Genomic DNA, 22,637 nt, shown 5'->3' on the forward strand with positions numbered 1-22,637 from the left:
CTTGGGTGTCTCCTAGTGGCTTTCTCCACTGTGTGTCTCTCCCTGTGGGTCTCTGATGACTCTCCCATGGGTCTCTGCCCATGTGTCTCTCTCCGTGTCTCTCCCCATATGTCTCTCCCATGGTTCTCTCCCATGTATTTACCCATGGCTCTCCCCATGGCTCTCCTATGGGTCTCTTCCCATGTGTCTCTCCATGTGGGTCTCCCCATGGCTCTCCTATGGGTCTCTTCCCACAGTTCTCTCCCACGGTTCCCTCCCATGGCTCTCCCATGGCTCTCCCCATGGGTCTCCCCATGGCTCTCCTATGACTCTCTCCCATGGTTCTCTCCCATGGATGTCCCCATGGATCTGCCCGTGGATCCCGCCCGTTTCTCCCCCTCCCTCTCCCCACGGGGCAGCCTCAGCGGGGGCCGTTCCTCCAGCACCCCACTGTCCGCCAGGGGGCAGCACCGCCCCGCGGGGGGTGTGTGTGGGGGCCGGCTGGGCCGTTGCGGTCGCTGACCGGAAGAGGCGGTGCGGCGGCGGCGGGGCCGAGGTTAGCGGGGCCGACCGGGGCTGGCTCCGGCGGCGGCTGCGGGAGCCCCGGGGGGGCCCGGTGCGGCCCAGGCGGGCCCGAGCCCCTCTGGGGCGGTGCTGAGGTACCGGCGCGGCCCGCCCGCTGCGGCCTGGTCCCGCCGGAGCCTCGCGGGCCGCGGCAGGGCCCGGGCCCGGTTGGTGACCGCCGCTTTCCGCCCGCTGCGGCAGGCGCGGCCCCGGCGCCATGTGGTCCGTGCTGTGGGCGGCCGTGCGCTCCAAGGCGCCCTACGTCACCTTCCCGGTGGCCTTCGTGGTGGGGCTGGTGGGCTACCACCTGGAGCGGCTCCTCCGCGGGGACCCGCCGCCCGCCGCCGAGGACGAGAAGAGCATCTCGGAGCAGCGGGAGGAGCGCAAGCTGCAGGAGATCGCGGGCAAGGACCTGACCAAGGTGGTGAGCCTGAAGGACAAGCTGGAGTTCGCCCCCCGGGCCGTGCTGAACAGGAACCGCCCCGAAAAGAGTTAATAGAGAGTTCTGTGGACAAGCGGGAGCCCCGCACCGACCGTCCCCGGGGCTGGGGCCGGCTGCGGGAGGGCTCTGCCCCACAGCACCGTGCTGGGGACTGCCCTGTCACCTGCACATCTTCCACACACCCCTGTCCTGCACCGTGCCGGGGCAGCACACTGTGCCTGCCGCTGCCCTCGCCCTCCACGGCCCTCCAGAGGGTCGGGGTTTGCCCCCCAGACACAGCACCCGGAGCTCCTGTGGGGCAGAGCAGGCAGGGAGCCATGCTTTGGAGGTGGAACGTGTCTGCAGCTCATCAGCTCTCAGCCTGTCCCAGCCCCCGAACCACAAAACCCGCCTGGCCTCGTTTCACCCACATCTCTTTAGGTTTGGTTTCTTCCATGGTGTGAGGATAGAAGAACCATGGCCCTGAGTGACATGGGGTTGGGGTCAGGCTTCAGGAAGACCCGCTGTCCTGCTTACAGCTCTGCCATGGCTCTGCAAACCCCAAGCACAGCACCACGCTACCGCATTGCACCCGCAGGAGCCTGAGCAGCCGTGGACAACATCTCCAGGGAACCCCTCTCTGCATCATCCCCAGACTTCAAAGTGAGGAAGAGGGACAAGGGATGTGGAAGTCCTGGCCCTGTTTCTGGAGCTCTGAATGTGGCGGTGGCTTTGGGCTGGTGTGTAGAGAACAGGGAGATCTGTGCCCTGTGCAGAAACAGCCAGAATAAACTTCTGTCCGTCCTTGGGCCTCTGTGTCTTCTGCAGCAGCCCCTGACCCCAGCCCTGGCTCACAGTGTGCTTCTGCTCCCTGTGTTTTCAACCCCTTCTACCCTGGGAGAAACGCCATCGTTGGCCCTGGCCGGGCACTGACGTGGGGGCCTGGCAGTGGGGTGGCAGGCAGGAAGGAGGGGGAGGCACCATGATCGCAGCCCCTGCTGTGGCTATTCCTCCCTCCCCACTCCCCAGCCACGTCATCTGCTTCCCCTCGGCCTCCTTATCTAGACAAGAAGGGCTGTGGCAGCGCTGGGTGAGGTCCCAGGGGCCGGGGGGTCCCGCTGGGCTGGGCTGTGTGTGGTGGGTGAGGCTGGCAGCGAGCGCTGGGCACCGGTGCCTTGTGTACCCTCCACGCTCGTGCATCACTGGCGCAGCAGGACCAGACCCTGGCGAGAGCTGCCCGAGCAGGGGCAGCAGTAACGGGGCCAGGGCTGGGGCTGGGGTTATCACTGCCTCCCGGCTTGTTTTTTCCCCTGGAGCCTGAGCAAGGCCTCGCTCTGCCCCGGCCCGGCCTTCCCCTCCCAGGACCATAAATCTGTCGTGTCTGGTGCAAAGCCCTGAGGTCAGCAGCCAGTTTGGTGTTTCACATCGCTCCGTCCCGCTTCCTCAGGGCCCTGCTGACAGCTTTATGCCGGCGCTGCCCGGCTGTGTTTACCTCCCGACCTGCTGTCCTCAGCTGGATCGGTGCCCTCCAGCCGGGCTCCGAGCCCGGCCCCACCGGGAACCCGCAGGCCTCTGCTGTCCCGGCACGGGAGGCTGGGCTGGAAGGTGCAGGAGGAGGTTGGGGACAACACAAAGGCTGTCCCAGCCCTGCCCCACTGCTGCCTCCTGCACTAGGGCTCACAGCACCTCTTGTGCCACCACCATGGTCCTCCTGGCAGGCTGGCACTGCCCCGAGGTAGCCGCTGCCCTTGGCCTCTTGCTTTCCCAGCCTGGTTGAGGGTTCCCTATTGTGCTCTGGGGTGGGAATGGTCTTGTCGCTTCCCCCAGGCTGGGACCAGCTGGACCCAGCTCGGAAACATCTCCTGAAATGCCTTTGTTTCCCGCGCCGGAGTGGCTCCCGCCGCTGTTTATAGCCCATTGATCTGCCTGTTCCCAGGCCCGGCCGGGCACAATCGGGCTTTGTCGGGGCCTCGCTGCCCCGTTTCCTCCCCTGGGCCCACGCTGTGTCGGTCGGGGGGGCTGTTCCAGTGCAGTGCCCTTGGGAAGGGCTGAGCCCTGAGGTGGCTGCAGGGGCACCGGTGGCATCTCTCTGGACAGCCTCTGCCCTGCTCCCAGCACCGCTGCCTTGCTGGTCCTGCTGCCTTTCCCGCTGGTTTCCATGTGCCTCCCGTCCATCCCTGCGGCAGACGCTGGCTGCGGAGTCCCCGCAGGCGCTTCCCAGAGACCAGTCGCCTTTCTCCGAAGGCCTCGGTGCCGTAAACCCACCCTTCCTCCCATTGAATCCCAACAATGTGCTGCCTGGGAAGCGCCGGCTGGACAAGAATAGGAGCCGGCAAACGCTCAGGGCTGGGGTGAGCAGCCACGGTGGATGATGAAGAGTGAGAGGAAGCTTTGTTGAATAAGCCATTATGGCAAGAAACTGCGCAGAACCCAAGTGCAAGGCCTTGGCCTGGTCCAGCACTTTGTAATCCAGCTGTTCCCAGCATGGCACAGCTGGGCGCTGCAGCGGGAGTGCGCTGTCCCCAGGCCAGTGTTTTGTGGGAGAGCATCCTCCCAGGGCTGGGCCAGCTTCTGGGGCCGGCTGCAGGGATGGAACCCGGCAGCTGCACAAGTGCTGCCTGTCCCTGCCCAGCCCGTGGTGGCTGTGCCCCAGGCTCAGGAGCAGCAAGCTGGCTCTTCAGCTCTTGTCACAGCCCTGCTGCCTTGCTGCAGCCTCCAGGCTGCCCCTCTGCCCTCGTGCTGGGTTTGCTCCTGGGGTTCCATCTCGAACAGCTCGGGAGAGGTGGCGGTTTCCAAGGCAGGATGCAGGGAGCAAACCAAGGCTGTGCAGGGATGAGCTGTGCCCCAGCTCATTGGGGGTCAGCCCGGGGACTGGGAGGGCTGCTGTGCAGGCAGGAGCAGTGGGAGCCACTTGGCACGGCTCGGCACAGCTCGGCACACCAGGACAGCCGCAGCGGACGTCCGGTTAGGTCAGAGCAGGGATGCACCAGCTGTGTGGGCTGGGAAACGGTGACCCTGTGCTGGCACAAGGGCTGCTCAGAGCCAGCAAGGCCTGCAGTGGTGATGCTTTGGGAGGGCGCTGGGGCCTGCAGGGCCTCACGCTCCCGTGTCCCGTCCTGGAGCAGCGCAGTCACCCCGGAGCACCCAGCACGTGCAGGGAGCCGGTGTCCCCACAGCCCTGGGACACGGAGGGTGCTCACCCCAGCTCCACTGGAGACCGAATGGTGCGTCCCCCCAGCCCCTGGGGATGTCTGCTCCCTGTCCTGTCCCAAAGCCGAGGCTGTTTTCCCAGGCTCCAGTTCTGCCCTTTCCGTGAAGGCAGCCAAGTCCTTTCCCAGCCTCCCTGTCTCGCTCATCCCTCCCTGTGCATGCCACCATGCTCTGCCTGATGGCTCCTTTCTGCAGCCAGCAAAGCCCTGAAGTGCTGCAGGAGAGGAGCAGCCCTGCTCTGCACTGAGATGCATCCCTGAGTCCTGGCTGGGGACAGCTACAGCAGGACATGGCCCCTTCCCACTTGGCATTGCCTCTTGCAGCCACAGCTCAGGGCTGACTCCCCATCCCCGTCCCAGCTCATCGCTTTCAGACCACATCATCCTCCGATGCCAGGAAAAGCCACAGCAGCAGCTCCTGCTCTTGCAGTGCTGCAGCGGGACGATGCCCCGCACCGCTGGCAGGGGCTGTTCCCATCCCAGGGTGGGCAGGGGGTGCCGGGTGCTGCGGTCCCGTTGCTTCGGTGCAAGGAAGCGGCTGGAGGGGAGCGACAATGTCAGGATGCGGGAAGTCATCGGGGCTATTGAGCGCGTTTCCTCCCGCCTGCGGTTCTCACACGAGGCCACAGCCATTGTCTGCCGTGCCCGCGCGTGGAGGGCTAAATATAACCCTGGGCCCAGGGAGTAAGGGAGCTGTTTGGGGTTTGCTTTTCCCTCACTGTGCACTGTTGGCAGCGGTGCTGATAAGGGCAGGATTGTACCTGGTTTGGTGTTTCCTCAATGGTGGGTGCTGCGGGCACAGGGTGCTGGGGCTCAGGGGTCTGTGCCCAGCTCAGGAGGATGCTCCTGCCCAACCGCCCTGAGGGGCTGCAGGAAATGGGGTGCTGGGAAGCTGTGGCAGAGCCCTGGGCATGCATGGGGGGTCCAGCATTGTGGGGGGGACATGCTGTGGCCCTGGCTGGCATCCCCCTGCCCAGCCCTGTGCCCTTCCTCCACTCTCAGATGCAGCTTTGCTCCCGCCGTGGCTCTTCCTGTGGCGGGCTGGATTTAGACTGTTTTCTGGATGCTGGGAAAGCTTAAAAATAAACTCCTTGGTGCTCAGCCAGCACCTCGGGCAGAGCCTCACTGCAGCTTCTGTCCCCCCGACCACGTCAGGGCTGGGCAGGGGGAGCCCAGCGTGGACTGGTCCTAACTGGGAGAAGGGCAGGAACCTCCTGGTGTGGCCTTGGGGCAGTCTCACAGGGCTCCCAGGAGCTGCGGTTCATGTTAGACCAACATCCCCAGCAGGAATCGGGGTCCTGTGGTGTGTGTGCACCCTGCTGAGGCAGCCTGGCTCCTGCCCCATGGCACAGCGCAGGCAGAAGGTAGCTCTGGGGGATGTGGCTGTGCCTTGGAAAGTACCTCCAGCCTTGGACTGGGATAAACCCCACAAGGTAGGGGTGCCCTCCCCAAAAACCCGTGCCAAGGGCAATGCCAGGATGGGGGTCACAGCCTGTGAGCGGCCACAGAAACAGCCCCACGGTGCTCCCCCTCCATGGCTGTGCCCATTGCTCTGCAGTGGGTCCTGGTTCCCACACATCACAGCACATACTCGGGGCTGTGCTTCCTGCCTGTTATCCCAGAGCCAGACCCAGAGCTGGGTCTCGGGGTGCCCATGGGGAGCCCCTCACCGCAGCGCCCAGGCTGCCCATGCTACCGCAGGGCTCAGCATCACAGTTCATGGCCCAGCACTGGGACAGCGAGTGTCATTCCCAGAAAAGGACCGGAGGGGCCTGTTTACTCAGGAGGCAGCTCGGAGGTGTGAGAAAGGCTGTGTGTGTCCGGCCGGCCGCTATCTGTCCCCACGCTGTGCCAAAGGCCAGCCTGCGCCCTTATCAGCTGCAAACTTCTATTTGCCTAAGGGCCGCCTGCCTTTTGGGGGGCTGCTGCCAACACCGGCCCCACTATAGCCCCCACCCCACGCAGGTGAGACCCTCACTGTTGTTGTTGGCCTGTGCCATGGGCACCAGGTCACCGCGGCCACCCCGAGCCGCCTTGTCACAACACGGGAACAATAGCGGGACGCGGAGCCGTGTTTGCGCAGCGCCTGCGGCCGGGCACCGTGGCCAAGCAAAGGGGCTCTCGGCCGTCTTGTTTTCCAGCTTTCCAAGCGTGATGCTTCCCTGGTGCCAACACAAATATCAGCCCAGGAGAGGGGAGGTGAGGGGGGAGCGCCGGCGGCGGGTAAACACGCGGCACGGCTGCGCCGTTACCTTTCACACGGGCATTTCCTCCTGGCTGAGGACACTGGGGCTGCTCTCCCCTGCGAGCTCTGTGGGGCTTTGCAGCTCTGCTGATGCCTGGGGAGCACGGGGCTGGGGTCCCCTGTTGCTTTGGGGTGCCCCAGGGCATCCCCACCAGGCAACAGCGGGAGCAGGGCAGGGTCCCTGCGGAGGGGATCTGCCTCAGCATCCTCACGCAGGGCATAGAGGAGGGCAAGGGCTGTGTGTGCACCCCAGACCCCCACCCAGGGGACGTCACCCCCCTCGTCCCCAGCAGGGAGAGGAGCCAAGGGCAGGCTCGGCCGCCAGCCCAGGCTCTGCACCAGAGGTGCCTCCCTCTGCACTTCCTTCAGCAGCTGATGGCAGCGATATTACCCCCTATCACCCATATTTCATTCTCTCCAGGGTATTTTTAGGCTGTCCCACCCTTGCTGAAGAGGCCCTCGGCAGAGAGCAGGCTCTGCCCTGCGCTGGCTTGGCCAGAGAAACTAAACAACAGCCCCAGCCACATTGTGTGCCTTTATCTGTGGCTCATTTCCACCTATTATGCAGCCATGACCAGCTCCACGGCCTCCACTGGGTTTATCTGCAGCAGAGGCAGGGCGAGAGGGGCTGAGCTCTGCTTTGGGGCACCAGGAGCCCAATGGCCTCAGACAGACCCTGAGCTGCTGCTGGGCTCAAGGGGACAGGATGCTATTAGCAGTGAGGGTTGTGCTTTGAGTGGGTGCATGGCATCAGCAGCACACCTCCCCTTCACCCCATCCCTCATCCCCAAGCCCTTACCCACCATTCCAGAGGCAGCTGCAGGAAGCACGATCACTCCACACATCACTTTTCTTCATTCATCCAACTTTATTCAACAAGCTACAACACTGAGTCTGCCAGGGGGAAAGGAAACAGCATGAGGGCAGTGCCCGCATCCCAGCCTCATGCCTGGGTCACGCAGGACCTTCCCCTTTCACAGCATTGGTGGGATGCAGAGTCAGGGCAAAGCAGTTGGTTCTTCCATCCCCCCACAGCACCTCAGCCCACAGCAGGAGATGATCAGTGCAGAGTAATAAAACCAGTAACCCCAAACCAGTAGCTGTCAGGCTAATTCCTCCCACCAGAAAACCCCTGCAGGGCTCAGGGACACGCGGCCAGGCCGGACACAGCTCCCCAAACCCCTGCACAACTGCACCTTTAAGGCAGAAAACTCTGTGCTCAGGCCAGCAGGTTAAAAATAACTTAGACGCACACATCACATGGGAAAGGATCCAGGGCCAGGAGGCGGGAGGGGGAAAATTGCACTCCCAGGGCACCCAAGTGATGACCCTGCAGCCATCGGGATCAACCGGTCACTGCAGAGCCCTGCTGCTGGCTTAACCCCCCCGTGTCCCATAGGGAAGGGGCAGCTCCTGTAGCAAACCCTGGTCAGGAGCCACTGGTCCCACTGGCCCCCCGCCAGGATGACAGGATGGGGCTGGTGGCCAGGACCCCTCAGACAGCGCTGCCCCAGCCCTCCCGGGCTCCGTGCGGAGGCTGAGGGCGAGCGGCTTCCCACGGCCACATGCCTGGATCTCACTGTGCTGGTGGCGGCTCCAGAAAGCCCCAGGGTCCGGCAAAGCCGCAGCTCCTAAAGGGCAGCAACCTCCCGCCATGGCCCCGGGGACAGCCTGTTCCCAGCCGCGTGGCTCCAGGGATTTCTCCCTTTCCCACGGCGAGGCACGTGGGACATGGTGTCCCGGGGAACTTAGTGCGGTTTCCTTCCTTGCAGGGTCTGTGGGGAAAACAGGAGAGAGCAGAGGCTCTGCTCCAGGGCAGCGCTCAGCCCCAAGCCCGAGCACCACATCCCATGGCAGGCAGGTCAATGTGGGCACAGCACCATGCAGGAGGCAGCTGCCTGCTCATGGCCAGCACCTTCAAGGCACAAGGGGCCAAGGAACGTCACCCTGGCCGGCCGGGGCCAGCCCAGCACTAGACATACTGCTTCTTGGAGGCTGAGCTCCCAGGTCGGCTGCACAGCTTCTCTTCTGGGGTGGGGGCTTCGGCAACCCTGGGGGCATAGGGGTCTGACAGGGGTCTACTGCTGCTGCCCAGCACCAGGTTCTCCTCGTTGTGGAAGTTGGCCCAGTTCTGCTCGCTGGAGAGCTTGTTGAAGGCCTGGTAGGATGGTGTGTGGCCCTCGGCCATGGGCAGGAAGGGGTAGTGCTTGTGTGGGTAGGGACCTGAGACCATGTCGCTGGCAAAGGCATCCCGGCTTGGGATGGCTGGTTCCGACACCTTCTTGATGTTGCTAAGCAGGTTCTTGCAGCAGAGGTGGAAGAGCTCCAGGAGGTTCAGGATTAAGGAGATGAGGCCCATCACCAGCATGAAGATGATGAAGATGCTCTTCTCGGTAGGGCGGGAGATGAAGCAGTCCACCTGATGGGGGCAGGGGTCCCTCTTGCACACATAGCGGGGCACCATGGAGAAGCCGTACAGGTACCACTGGCCAACGAGGAAGCCAGCCTCAAAGATGCTCTTGCAGATCACACTGATGATGTACGTCCACATCAGAGCCCCTCGGATCTTGAGCCGCCCATCCTCTGACATGTAGATCTTGGACATCTTCTTCTCTATGGCTGCCAGCGCCTGCTCGATCTTCGGGTCCTTGCTGTGGATAGCCCGGAGCTCGCTCTCCTGTTGCTTCAGCTTCTCCTCCTTCCGTGAGAGATAGACAACGTGGCCCAGGTAAACCAGTGTTGGGGTGCTGACAAAGAGGAACTGGAGCACCCAGTAGCGGATGTGGGAGATGGGGAAGGCTTTGTCATAGCAGACGTTGGTGCAGCCAGGCTGCTTGGTGTTGCACACGAAATCCGACTGCTCGTCCCCCCACACAGACTCCCCAGCCAAGCCCAGGATGAGGATGCGGAAGATGAAGAGCACAGTGAGCCAGATCTTCCCGATCACAGTCGAGTGCTCCTGGACTTGGTCCAGCAGTTTCTCCAGGAAACCCCAGTCGCCCATCTTCTAGGGAGCCTCGTGCCTCTGCCGATGGAGAGGGGAGAGGAGCCAAGTCAATGCTCTGTTTCCACGCTGGAGAGCACAGACAGGACCACCTAAACCCCACGCTTTCTCAGGACACTGCTCTGTAGAGGGGCCCAGCAAACCCACTGACGAACATCCCACACTTGAGGGATGGAGCTGGGCAGCATTTCTGAGCTCAGGAGTGCTCCTCCTACACCCCACTGCCCAGTGGGGAAACATGAGGCTGAGGGAGAAGAGGCAGCACAGGGACTTACCTCCTCCAGCAACACCCAGCCCACAGCACCCATGGTTTGTGGCTTTCCTGGCCTCCCAGGGGACATCCTACAGCGAAGGGCTCATTGCCTAGTCGGTTTGTGACTGCCCTGGGAGCCCACAGCACCCAGAGAAGGGGCACAGCAGGGGCTCACAGAGGCAGATTTGCATCTCTGACAGCCCAGCTTTACCAAAGTGCAGAAAGCAGCAGGGGTTCAGGAGGGGAACCACAACGCCCGGGGTACAGCAGCCACTCCAATACCTATTCAGGGCTCACCCCAAACTGAAGGGTCAGTCCCTATGCAGCTCCCTTTCCATGGGGCGATGACACCCCAGCCCCAGCCCTGTCCCCTTTGCCAAGGGACTTCCCCAAGACCACTCACCGCACAGACCCGCTGCTGCTCCGGGGCCCCCGGGGTGCTTCAGCCTCCCCCCGGGCTGCAGCGAGCCCAGACCGGCTGGGGGAGATGGGAAGCGGCCGCAGCCCTGGCTCCTAATTAACCTCTGACAATTAAGCAGGCAGAGGTGCCAGCTGCGCCGCTAACGGGACGCCCGGCAGCGGTGGGTGTCCCAGGCACAGGGTCCCAAGCGGTGCCCGATGCCCCGAGGGGGTCCCCGGTGCCGTTCACTCACCTCCGCCGCTCCGGGCACGTCCCGCCTGGCTCGGGCCACGCTGGGTGTTTGCGGGGCGGCTCTGGCCGTGCGGGGCCCGGGGGAGCCGGGGGAGGAGCGCGGGCAGGAAACCGGGGGCCGGGGCTTAGCGCCGGGCCGCAGGTGTGCGGGGCCGCCCCGTCCCGCCACCCCCGGGGGCGGCCCCGGCGGGGCGGGTCCGCGGAGCTCCGGACCCCCGGCACAGCGGGGACCGTCGGGCCGAAGCCGGTGGGGTCGGCGGGGAGCCCGCGTGTCCCTGTCCGCTCGTCCCCGGCTGCGGCTCCGCCACCGCTCATCGGGAGAGGGACCCACCGCGCTGCACGGACCCTGAGCAAGTCACCCCTCTGCTCCCCGCTAAAGGGGAGCAGGCCCGGGAGGATGCGGCGCGGTGGCCCCGGGATGCTCCGGTCCCTGCCCGCTCCGGCGGCGGGTCCGTGCGGAGCGACGGGCGCTGGGTGGTGCTGGAGCCCCACCGGAGCCCGGCATTGCCCGGCCCCGCGCCCCCGACGGGCTGAGCCCCGGGTCTGGAGCGGGGCTTTGCTGTCGCGGGGCTCAGACGGGGCGCTGCGGGGGTGCGGAGGCCCCGCAACACGGAGATGGGGCAGCGGGGGGGCAAATGCTACTATTTAATACGCAGGCTTAAGTCCTGCTGGCTTTGGGGGTGCAAAACCCCTGTGTATGCCCCCTCTCACTGTCCTGCAGCGCTGCAGAGGGCTGGCACGCTTGGCATGGGCTGTGGGGAGCTTGGACTTGGGCTATTGGAAACAGAAACTAGGCCAGTCTGCACATACAAGTGGGAGCTGCCACCTCTCCCACACCAGGACGTGGTATTTCCTCCTCAGACAGTGCCTGGGCTGGAACAGCATCCTGATGCTTAATAGAAAATAATTGCCACCCTTCAGGAATGCCCATGTGCTGCTCCATGACACCAGGGTGCTGCAGAGCCCAGCACCCACCTCCCAGCCATCCCACCGCGAATGCCCCTTCCCCTCCGCCACCCCTGGGCTGTGGCTGCCCAAGCGGCATGGACCCTCAGTGATGCTCTGTGTCCCACCAGCCCTCAACGGGTGGAAATAAGCACCCCTGAGGGGCTGTTCCAAAATCACAAAGGAACCGGAGCTGCCCTTCCCAGAGATGTGCCGGCTCCCACGTTGCTTTACCCAGCAGGAGTGCCCAGCACAGGCTTCACTTGTACCACCCACAGGCCCCCAGTGAGCCGTGCCAGTGTCCCAGAGCAGACCCACATAGGTGCCAGAGCCGCTTTCTGATCAGGCACTTTGTGCTGTTCAGCCTTCTGGACCATCTTTCCTCATGGTGCTGCATGCGCAGGGCTGGCACTACAGTGATGTGGTGCTGGGGTGCCCATAGGAGCAGCCCATGTTGGAATCACTTGCTCTGTGTCCCGGCACAGACACGTCACCCTCCCAGCAGTGTCAGCATCACAGTCACAGCCTCTCGCAGCAGCACAAGCCCTGGCTGTGGTGGCACCATGCACCATGACACACTCACGGGGTTGGAGCCATGAGCAGAGCTGGAAACACGGCTGACTGGGCAGCCAGCAGACCCGGCTGCTTAAGAAGAGATTAAATGGAAAACATTGCTATTTATTGTAATATTTATCAAGGTTTACTAAATAATTGATGCTGATCCCTCCTTGATTTCCTTGGGGGCCAGCGTGCTGCTCTGGGTGAATTGGAGTTTAACGATGCGTGGCAAGCCGGGAGGAGGCAAATGGATGGACACCGGGCACACCGGTACCAGGGCTCAACCCACACTGGAGCGGGTGGGAGTGGGGGGGACCCGGCTGCGGGCTCCTGGGGAACCTCTGCAAATCCATTTCTTCTGCCCTCACCAGTCCCCCAGTTAACAGCACGCAAAGCAGATCCCAGTGTCCACAGACAACACATTTATTGGCCTTTTGGATCCATAGGTCGTGCTGTGTGTGACATCTATCCGAGGCGAGAGGGATGCAAAGGCACCGAGGGCAGCAGCAGAGCCAGCGAGGGCATCTGGGTAGGACACCAGCACGGTGCTTGCATGAGCAAAGGGGCCTGGTGTCCTGCCCCAGAACTGGCCAACTGGGCAAATGGGGCCAACCAAGCCCTGCTCCTGCGTGATTCCTCTGGTGCACGAAGAGGGCTCTGGCCACGGCGCTGAGCTCAGCATCTCTTTAGGGCACTGGTGTGATGTCCAAGCCCTGTGGCACCACCGCGAGCAGCCGGCCAAGCTCCAGGCCTGCCCTTGCCTTACCTGCGTCTGCTCGGCCACCCGCCGGTCTCTCTCAGGGACTTTACTTGTTGGGTTCAGTCATTTCTCACACCTTGAGGGTTCAGGGACTTGACTTGGCAGCCTTGGAAAGCTGCTGGGCCAAGGGAAGGTGAGGCAGCTGGGACGGGCGAGCTCACAGCTCCTCTCCTCTGTGGGAAGAAGAGACACCCTCAGGCATGCCCATGGGCAGCCAGCACCAACCTGCCTGTGCTGCTGGCACACCTGGGAATGTGCCCATAGTCCCAAACAGGGGCTTTCCCATGGATGCGTCCCCCTCCCCTTACAACCATTGAGGTCCTGCCATCCCTGCCCACTTCTCCCTCCCTCCTGCCCTCCCAGCACCCCGTCAGGCAGCAGTCAGGCTAGGAGCTGAGGCCCGCAGGGCTGTCACACACCTAGTTTGGGACTTGTTGTCCTTCTCCTCTGTCTTGAGGTGGCACCGGCACGTGGAGGCCTTGCTGTAGCTGACGGAGCGCTTGGTGGACTTCTTCCACTTCTGCGCACGCCGGACAACCCGCTTGAAGATGAGGTAGAAGATCTCACAGACGGTGAGGACGATGCAGATTGAGGAAGCTCCGACCATGAAATAAGTGAAGACTCTTTTCTCGGTTGGCCGAGCGATGTAGCAGTCTACAATGTTGGGGCAGGGGTCCACATTGGAGCACTTGACCAGCCGTGGCAAGTCAAAGCTGTCCCACATCTTGTGGAGGAGGTAGAGGAACAGGATCTCTATGATAAGCTTGAAGAAGAGGCTGAGCAGGTAGGTCCACCACAGCCCGCCGTGCTTCTTGCCCGTGTTGCTGTAGAGCTTGGGGCAGTCCTCCCCGTTCTTCTCCCGGTTCTTCTTCTCGCGGTCCTCCCGGTAGGCCACGTGCATGATGACCAGGAGGGAAGGACAAGTGACAAAGATGAGCTGCAGGGCCCAGAGGCGGATGTGGGAGATGGGGAAGAAGTGGTCATAGCAGACATTGGTGCAGCCCGGCTGCCGTGTGTTGCAGTCAAAGTCCTTCTGCTCGTCTCCCCACACGCGCTCGGCCGCCACCACATAGACCAGCACGCGGAAGACAAAGACCACGGAGAGCCAGATGCGGCCGAAGGCTGTGGAGTACTTGTTGACCCCACTGAGCAGCGCCTGCAGCGTCTTCCAATCCATGGTGGCTGGTGGAGACCAGAGTCACCCAACCTGGAGAAACACTAGCAGAAGCAGTGGGTGAAGAACAATGGGGGGCAGCTCATCTTTTGCTACACTTCATCTCACTGACCTCCTGGATTCTGTCCCCACCTTGGATTCCGTCCTGGATTTGGGGTGGGGGGACCATCTCACTTGCAGACAATAAAGCCCGTCCCCACACTCCTCTGGTGATGGAGGTGACTCAACCTCTGTGCACTTCCTTCTGACGGAGCCTTTGCCGTAAGGGATGAGCCACCCGGCCAAGTCTCTGTCACCAAATCCAGCCTGATTGAGCGTGATGGTGTAAATTGGCAGCGTGATCCACTGGCGCAGGCCAGGATCAACAGGGAGAGGCCGTGCCCAGGCAGCAGGCGGGGAGAGCTTGGCATGTCAGCAAAGCAAAGGTCTGTGTGTACACCAGCTCCCTTGGGACAGGGTGGGAGGGGACCCTGCAGGGCATTTCCATCCCCAATTATGTCTTCCTTCTCCCCTGCTGCCCACAGGGGCATGTGCCCACCAGGATGGACCCCCAGAGCCTTGCCAGCCCCCTTCAGCTTCCCAGCACTGAGGTGCAGGGTCACTGGTTGCTTCATGTTCCCCTTCCATGGTGGGAAGCATGTGGGGCAGTGGGAGTCCCCTGGAGAACCACCTTGGCAGGGGCAGGGCTCCCCATGGGTGCAGCACCAGACCAGCAATGGACTCCAGCACACTCCCCTGCACACCCTGCACCAGCACGTTTTGGGGATGGACGTGGACCTTTACCATTATGGAGATCCCATGGGATCCCAGCTGGTCCCAGCCTTCCCTGAGCCTCAGTTTCTCCATGGGTGAAATGGGATAAACCAGCCGCCATGCTTTGCTAACGCCAAGAGCCGAAGGGGAAGCGGCTGCTGCAGAGCTGGGGTGCTGGGACACGCCAGGGACCGGTTTTTGCTCTCGCAGGTGATGCCCGAGGCAGCCCGTGGATGGATGAGAGTGGGGCTGCCGAAAGCGAGAGTCCATGTGTGTCACCATCCCGTCCCTGCTCCCGGCAGTGCTGCCAGTGGCCCCGGGGCCCCGCGCCGGCCAAACCAGCTCCACAGCTCAGCCTGGGACTGCCCCGGTGCAAGGCTTTAACCCCAACCCAGAGCGCTGCTGCTGTCTGGATAGACAAACCCGGGTGGTTTTCACCCAGAGGCGGCTGGCAGCTGCTCGCTGTGCTGGAAAGGTGCCTCCTCTGACAGGGTTTCACAGCCAGGCTGGGTCTGACCCTGCTTTTAAGGAGCTGAGTGACGCACGCTGCCACTGAGACGAGCACAGGGGGGTTTGCAGTGTGAGGGTGAAGATCAGAGCAAAGCAAGTTGAGGCCAGAGCCCAGGAGGTGGCACCATGGCTGGCCAATGCTTCCAGTGGGAACATGTCTCAAATACCACCAGATCAAAAGCTTCATTCAATGCCAAGTGCTAATTCCTTCCTTCCCAGCTACTCAGGTCAATCAGCACCGTGTGCTCACATAGAACCATAGAATGGTTTGGGTTGAAGGGAGCTTAAAGCTCATCCAGCTCCAACCCCCTGCCACGGGCAGGGGCACCTTCCACTAGAGCAGGTTGCTCCAAGCCCCTGTGTCCAACCTGGCCCTGAACACCTCCAGGGATGGGGCAGCCACAGCTTCTCTGGGCACCCTGTGCCAGCGCCTCAGCACCCTCATGGTAGAATTCCCACTCCTGAAGAGCTGCTGCCCATTGCCCACCCGGTGCCCCCTGAGACGTACCTGGAGGGGGCTCAGGCTCCTTCCCGGCTCACCGGGGGCTGTGTGGTGGGAAGTGCCCAGCGCAGGGCATGGCCAGGGGCGCGATGGCACACGGATGATCACGGTCCCCTCGGCTGGGGAGTCCTGGGGCTGCAGGGAAGGAACAGAGCCTGGAGCACTGCCCGGAGCCTGCGGGGCTGCCCGGGAGCCTGTCCCTGGCCAGGGCCACCCCGCAGCAAGCCCTGAGCCTGCTGCTGTGCTCCCACACTGCTGGCCCGGGATGCACTGAGAAGCACAGATGAGCTGAGCTGGGGTCCTGTGCCAGCGTGTGCCAAGTGCCAGGGCAGTGCCTCTGCCATCCCCTCCTTTGATCACCATCTCCTCCCCGGCAATCGCAGTGCACCCACCCAGCCCTTCCCTTTAGGATCAGGAGTGGGGAGCTGCTGCTTTCCCCTCCTCAGCCAAAAGCTGGTGCTCATGGCTGAAGCCCAGAGTCCCTGCACAGCCCCAGGGTGAATGCCTCTTCACCAGCCAAATCCCCCATGCCCATTCCTAGTGCCACCCATGATACCCAGCACCCATCTGCCTGGTACCCACGTGTCTGGCTCAGTCCAGCACCAGCTCCAGCCATGGACCCACAGCAGGGCAAGAAGAGTTTGGGAGCTCCATGCCCAGCCCCACGCTGGTGCGTGCTGTGTGCCCCGTGGAAGCCCCACGGAGCAGGGACAACGCTCCCGGTGTGCTAGGCTCTGCGGGCAGCGCTGGTTTGCCTCCCAGGGAGCCCGGCACCCCTGCCAGCCCCCAGCGTGCCAGCCCCCTGCGTCACCACCGGGTGCCGGGTCCTGCCCCGCGTGGGAGCAGGGTGTGGGGCTGAAAGCACCCAGCTCCTGACCAGAGTGTGAGCACAGCACCTTCAGGGTGCTTTGGGTGGGGGCTCAGCCTTTTTCAGTCCCTGGGGACAATGGTGGGACAGAGGAGCAAGGCCTGGGGTGACCATTCCTTCTCCTTGGGCCATGCCATCCCCCTGCATCACCCCCCTGCCCCAGGTGTGCAGCCCCACAGACCAGTGGGCCCTGCACTGTTGGTAGGGTCCTGACGTGGCACTGTGCAATATCAGGGTCCCTGCAGGCACAGCAGCCCCAGCCACAACATAGCTCCCACCGGCACCCCATTAGCACCGTGGGATCTGTCCCCCTACACCCCACACCCTGCGGTCCCCAGCAGCCCTGTGAGCACCCTGGAGGTACCTGCCTGGCCGGTAAAAGGCCAGAGGGAGGTGGTCGGATCCGGGATCAGAGTAGGGAAGCTCTTTCCCGTCTGCGTCGCCTGCAGCCCTCCTGCGTGCCCAGGTTGTGTCCGCGGCGCTGAGTGTGTGCGGGGAGGGGAAGGGTAGTTTGCTCTGTTCCCAGTAACTGGGTGAGTCTGGCAAACAGCTCCCGTAGAGGTTCTTGTCTGCGCACATGCACGCACACGTTCAGGTTGAACAATAAAGGCGGGTCAAATCCTGCAGTGAGAGCAACGGAGCCAGATTCCTCCACAAGCAACACCAGCAGCTCCTGCCCGGGTGATGCTCCGTCCCCTGCACGGGTGGCTCAGGGTGCAGCAAACCCTGGGCAAGACCAGGGCAGCCGGGGACCGACACCGGGCTCCCAGCAATCCCCCAGCTGCAGGTCAGCCAGCACCCATTGCTAAGAACCACAGATTACGCAATTACAACCCACTTTAGACATTACTTTTGCCTTAGTAATAGTTTTGCAACAGCTCATCTGTATCTCCAACCTACAGCAACCTGCAGCCACCGCCCTGCTGGCACTGGGGTGTCCTGGATTAGACCTCTCCCAAACTGCGGCACAGACTGGCTGGCAGAGCATGGAAGCAGCATTCCCACCCAGCAGGACCCTGCCTCCTGCCACATCCTCACGGGACCTGGGATGTGTCCTGAAGAGGGAGATCCCTTGTCTCTCTCCCCAGAGCCTCCCAGGAGGGGGCCTGCTCAGCCTCCCCCTGTGACAGCCCCATCTCATGTCCCCGTGGCCCAGCCAGGAATGTGTTTCCTCTTGCCTGGGTTCACCCAGCCAAGCAGACCGCGGGGCTTCCCGGCGCTCCCATGCGGCGCCTCGCCGGGGCCACCCCTCCCATGGGGACGTGTTTGAAGAGCCCTGCCGGGTGCTCGGTGCTCTGAGAGCTTTGCTCCCTGCACTCGTGGCACACAAGGAGCCGCTTACCCAGCAGCTCGTGGGTTCCAGGAGGTCACATAAAGCGTGTGAGGGTTTGCTGGGCTGGGAACACCAGCAGGGAGAGGCCGCAGCAATGGGAGCCCAAGAGACCCAAAGCAAACACTCATGGGAATGTGGGGGTGCGGAGCAGGGTGAGCTCGGAGGAGGGGGCAGACAGGGACCCTCATCCTGAGTGAGAACAAGGCGAGGGCTCTGGAGCCAGGAACCTCCCCTGACCCCAAGTGCCTTTGCACGGTCCTATCAGCAGGATCAGGAATTTGAGCTATGCTGCAGAGAACCGGAGCGGCAGGCAGGAATCTGGGGGCTGTGGCTTTCGAGTTGAAAACCCAGGGGAGAGGGAAGATGTCGAGAACCATCAGCAGGTCAAACTTCTTGCAGAGGCAGCAGCTCCCTGCCCCTATAACGATCAGGTGAAGAGCGGGGCCGGATGCCTCCAGCAATCTCTGGCCTCCAATTCTGGAATTTCAGGAGAGGCCATGGGGCCACGGGGAGAAAGTTCAGGTGTCTTTTGGCATGGGCAGGTTTTCCCTAAGGCAGTCGGGTGGGAAGTGGAAACACCCTGTGTTTTGCAGTGTTTTGCAGTGCTAAGCTGGGGATTTGGGTGTCCCAGCAAAGGGCAAGTCCCGGTGCCTCCTCCACCATCCCTCTGCTGAGTAATCCGGCGTGGGCACAGGGACAAGTCGACAACATGGTTCAGTAGCTCTTGGCACTGGGGAGCCCTCGGAGGAGCTTTGGGTACGTGACCAGGGTATGTCACCCTGCTCCAGCCCGGTGGGTGACGGGTGAAAGGCTTCTGTGTTGGATGTGATCCCTAAAACCAGTGGCCTGACCTTGGGTCCTTCCTAAAGGAAAATCCCGAGCAGCGGAGCAGGCGGCTGCCAAACCAGCAGGAAAACCTCAGAGTCTCTTTAAAAGGGTCTTAAACGGGTCACCCCAGGAGGCAGCCACTGGCCAGGGCTCGGAGCCAGCCCTGCCTTCATCTCCAGCTCCCCGCCTGCCAGCAGCATCCCATCCATCCCGCTCCAGGGCCACGTCCGCAGGGAGGAGACCTCCCCAGCAAGTGCTGGGTCATGGGAGTCGCGGGAGCCTGGGAGCCGGCACCCTGGACACGAACCAGAGAGTTTCTCTTCAATTCCCAGCAAAGAGGGTTTTCGGAACTCCCAGCAAACAGGCGGGAAGCTTTTGGGGAGGGAACAAACAAGCCCCCACTGGGAAGGATGGGCTACCCCCAACCTGTGCCACTGCACACATGAACCCTTCCACATCCCTGGCTGAACTGGAGTTAGGGATGGTTTTGTTTTAAATCCCCTCTCCTCAAAATTCAGGGGGCCTTCTGGGCACCCCACAAGCATATTCCATCCGTATAACGATGCAAAGTCTGGGAAATACTCAGCTTTTATCGTGACACCCCCCAGCTGATTTGCTTTACCACCGACACCGGCCCTACCTCTTAACCCAGTGTTGTGCATCCTCCAGCCCCCCATTTCTGCAGCACCAACCAGGGCAACCTCAGCTCCATTTGGTGCAGAGCACAGAAACACATCAAAAAGAAGCCAAATCCCCCTGTTTGTCCAGCCAGCCACTGCTGATCCCAAGCCTGGGTGGTGCAAGACAACCCAGAGCTTTGCAGGGCGGCTGCAATGCTTGCTCTGAGCAAGATAAAGCAGCACAACAGCAAATGGCAACTGGATCATCAGGTCTCTCACAACAGGCAGCAGCTCCAGCTGCCACTTTGATGTGCAGAAGCAGGGCAGGAGAGCAGGGTGGCTGCTCTGGTCTCACCTCTGCTGTGATCAGTGCTTGCAGCTGAGGAACACCTTGGGGTTTTGCTAATTGAGGACAGGCTTGATCAAGAGCAGGCAATCTCGCTTGAAAACAAGCAGCCCAGCCCTAGCTCTTTAAATCAAGGCAATGGCTTGCGCACAGAGAACAGCTTCTATCCTTAGATATTAAAGGCTTTAGTAAAGAAAATTTTCATGTGGAAGTGTTCAAGGCCAGGTTGGACACAGGGGCTTGGAGCAAGCTGCTCTAGTGGAAGGTGTCCCTGCCCATGGCAGGGGGTTGGAGCTGGATGAGCTTTAAGGTCCCTTCCAGCCCAAACCAGCAAGCACAGCAGTAAGAGTGGACAGAAGGAGGGCAGAGACCAGCACAGCTTCACTTAAAAAGAGATGGGAGAAATCCACCTGTATTTCATCTCTCCAAACTGGTATCAGTGTGCCCAGAGAGTCCCAGGCTGGTGGCAGGGATCCCCCCAGGGCTCCTCAGCCATCCTCACCCTTGTAGGGTGGCTGGTCTGGTCCCTGTCCTCCCCTCCGGACGCTGCAGCATCCTGCCTGCCCTCAGCATCCCCTTCCAGCACATCCAGGCTGGTTCCTTTCCCCAGGGTGGGCTGTGGGAAGGAGCCCAGCTCTGCCCCGTGAGCCTTTCCAGCGGGAGCTGGTTCACTGGATCAGGCACGCTGCAAAGTGGCAGTAGCTGCAATGACCTGCCACCAAGAGCACCCTGGTCCAAAAGGACACGGCGATGGCATCCCCATCCCACGTCCTTCCCAGCAGAGACAGCAAGTGCTCATGGAAGAAAATAATTATCACCCCCTCTAAATAAAGCGAATCCAGCAACAGCTCGAGCTGCATGTTCAATGTTCATGTTACTTATGAGTGCATTTGCCATGAAATTATTGTTAATTATTCATCCCAGCTAATGCTCAGTTACTGCTGATGGCCTTAGAAATTGCCGTGCTGCCTGAGTCATGGCAGAACGCGACATATTACAGCAATAAACAAGATCATATTCTGCCATTTAATGTTATTGTTTAATCAATGGTTGGGGTGGTTTTCCTCTCCTTTATTTGGCTGTTTTGCTCAGGTGTTTTCCTCTGGCCAGGCAGGAAGAGCTGGTAGCCCACAGCAAGCCTCACCCTGCACCACAGTGCTGCCACAACATGCTCTTGTCCCCACTCAGCTAATGAGTGTTATTAATGACGATCACATCAGTCTGAAATAGCCCTGTGAAACAGCCTGAAACAGCCTCCTGGAATAGAGGCTCACGTAGGGTGACGGATGGGGACAGGGGTTCCCGGGGGGGGCTCGAGTCCTCACTGGCCCCTCTTCCCTCTCCACCACCTCCGACTTGAATACTTGTGGCATGTTTAAATCATCCCCGGCAGCTCACGGCCGCAAAGGGCTCTGCCACCCATGGGTCCTCAGGGATGTTCACACCTCTGGGTGTGCCTGCCTGTGCCCAGCAGCCCATTTGAAATCGAGAATTCATGTCTTTGTTGTAGAGCCTGGGATTGCAGGGAGGTAATGACGCTGCCCTCTGCTCGCCTGCAGCCAGTGCCTGGTGACCGCAGCCAGGCTTTTGCCGTTGCTGGGTGCAAGAACAAGCCTTGGTTTGTCACCGCGTTGCTCCAAAGCCAGCCCAGAGCTGCCCGTGGCAGTGATGCCTTTCCAGGGGTGAATGCTCTTGGCAGTGTTGTGCCCAAGGAGCAGGAGAACAACTGCTCTGGCCATCATTTCTAAGGGATAGGAATTCCTATTCATTGCAAGGATATCCCCAGGACCAGCTCAATCTCGGGGTACTGCTGCTGGTCCACAGCCACCACAGAGCTGCTTGTCCCTTGGCTCTTGGGGACTGCACATGTCCTACAGGACCTGGTTGTACCCCAAATTCAGCAGAACAACACAATGTGCCTTCCCCAGGATAGGAGAGGCAGAGAGCCCCCAGGCACAGCCTGAACCCGAGGTGCTGCCACCCCCAGTGCTCCTGCACCAGGGGATGGAGGAGGAGGAGGAAGAGGAGAAGGGGGGTGAAGGTGAGCGGCTCCTAGAGCTGCCCAAAGGAAGCTCTAGGGAACAGTCTCCTCCTCGGGCGGCGTGTCAGGGCTGGCGGCCGTGGGGGGGATGGAGGCTGTGGGGGGTTTGTAGTCCCCCCCATGGAAAACCTGCCCCTCCATGCCTGTGGGCTCGGCGCTGGACAGTGAGCAGTCCTGGCTATGCCGGCGGCTCTCCCCACTGCCGGCTAGGACGCACTCACGGCACCGTTTGCCGATGAGGTAGGTGGCCTCAATGAGGCTCAGCAAGATACAGACGCAGGTGGTGACCACCATGAAGAGGGTGAAGATGTTCTTCTCTGTGGGCCGGGAGATGAAGCAGTCCACCATGTTGGGGCAGGGGGACAGTTCGCACTTCACCAGCCGGGGCAGGGTGTAGTTCCTGTACAAGTGGTAGAAGATGTAGAGGAAGACTATGTCCACGCCGGCCTTGAAGACAAGGCTGAGCATGTACGTCCACCACAGCCCGCCGTGCTTCTTGCCGGGGTTGGGGTAGATGCGGCGGCCGTTGTCCCCGCCGGCGGCGCGGTGCCTCTGCTCCTTGGCCTCCCGGTAGGCCACGTGCATGATGACCAGGAGGGATGGACAGGTCACCAGGATGAGCTGCAGGGCCCAGAGGCGGATGTGGGAGACAGGGAAGAAGTGGTCGAAGCAGACGTTGGTGCAGCCCGGCTGCCGCGTGTTGCAGTCAAAGTCCTTGTGGTCGTCGCTCCAGACCCGCTCGGCCGCCACCACGTAGACCAGCAGGCGGAAGATGAAGACAAGGGAGAGCCAGATGCGGCCGAAGGCTGTGGAATACTTGTTGACCCCACTGAGGAGCCGTTCGAACAGATCCCAGTTCATGGTCCCCCGGTCCTGTTAGCTAGCCTGGGAGGAGAGAGAAGATATGTGAAAGATGGTCTTTAACATCCCTTCCAACCCTAACCATCCTATGATACAGTGACACCAAGGAAGCAGCAAGAAGTCCCCATCAGAACACCTGTGTGCCCCAAAGCACTGAGCCACACTCCTGCCCGGATGGCCTTGGGGACCATCTCTGTCCTTTGCTTGCACA

At 61.7% G+C, this 22,637-nt stretch overlaps 4 protein-coding genes across 4 annotated transcripts; 1 reads left to right on the forward strand and 3 right to left on the reverse strand.

The window, feature by feature from the left end:
* Positions 1-523: 523 nt before the first annotated feature.
* Positions 524-1,773, forward strand: SMIM12 (small integral membrane protein 12). Its single transcript, XM_030504381.2, has one exon. It carries the CDS (start codon positions 761-763, stop codon positions 1,037-1,039), a length of 279 nt encoding a protein of 92 aa, XP_030360241.1. The 5' UTR covers positions 524-760; the 3' UTR covers positions 1,040-1,773.
* Positions 1,774-7,266: 5,493 nt separating this feature from the next.
* Positions 7,267-10,426, reverse strand: GJA4 (gap junction protein alpha 4). The gene is made up of 2 exons (XM_030504875.1): positions 10,329-10,426; positions 7,267-9,443 (listed from the first exon to the last, which is right to left on the reverse strand). Exon 2 carries the CDS (start codon positions 9,420-9,422, stop codon positions 8,391-8,393), a length of 1,032 nt encoding a protein of 343 aa, XP_030360735.1. The 5' UTR covers positions 9,423-9,443; positions 10,329-10,426; the 3' UTR covers positions 7,267-8,390.
* Positions 10,427-12,229: 1,803 nt separating this feature from the next.
* On the reverse strand, positions 12,230-13,767 carry LOC115615719 (gap junction beta-3 protein-like). The gene is made up of 2 exons (XM_030504216.1): positions 13,010-13,767; positions 12,230-12,763 (listed from the first exon to the last, which is right to left on the reverse strand). Exons 1-2 carry the CDS (start codon positions 13,765-13,767, stop codon positions 12,748-12,750), a joined length of 774 nt encoding a protein of 257 aa, XP_030360076.1. The 3' UTR covers positions 12,230-12,747.
* Positions 13,768-21,563: 7,796 nt separating this feature from the next.
* Positions 21,564-22,426, reverse strand: LOC115615715 (gap junction beta-5 protein-like). The gene has a single exon (XM_030504206.1). The coding sequence runs from the start codon at positions 22,424-22,426 to the stop codon at positions 21,599-21,601; it is 828 nt and encodes a 275-aa protein (XP_030360066.1). The 3' UTR covers positions 21,564-21,598.
* Positions 22,427-22,637: the final 211 nt, after the last annotated feature.

The sequence above is a fragment of the Strigops habroptila genome, chromosome 12, assembly GCF_004027225.2.
Source record: "Strigops habroptila isolate Jane chromosome 12, bStrHab1.2.pri, whole genome shotgun sequence".
Classification (NCBI taxonomy): domain Eukaryota; kingdom Metazoa; phylum Chordata; class Aves; order Psittaciformes; family Psittacidae; genus Strigops; species Strigops habroptila.

Coding starts and splice junctions, on each gene's coding strand:
- SMIM12 (XM_030504381.2), top strand. CDS start 761: ATGTGGTCCGTGCTGTGGGCGGCCGTGCGCTCCAAGGCGCCCTACGTC.
- LOC115615719 (XM_030504216.1), bottom strand. CDS start 13,767: ATGGATTGGAAGACGCTGCAGGCGCTGCTCAGTGGGGTCAACAAGTAC.
- LOC115615715 (XM_030504206.1), bottom strand. CDS start 22,426: ATGAACTGGGATCTGTTCGAACGGCTCCTCAGTGGGGTCAACAAGTAT.
- GJA4 (XM_030504875.1), bottom strand. CDS start 9,422: ATGGGCGACTGGGGTTTCCTGGAGAAACTGCTGGACCAAGTCCAGGAG.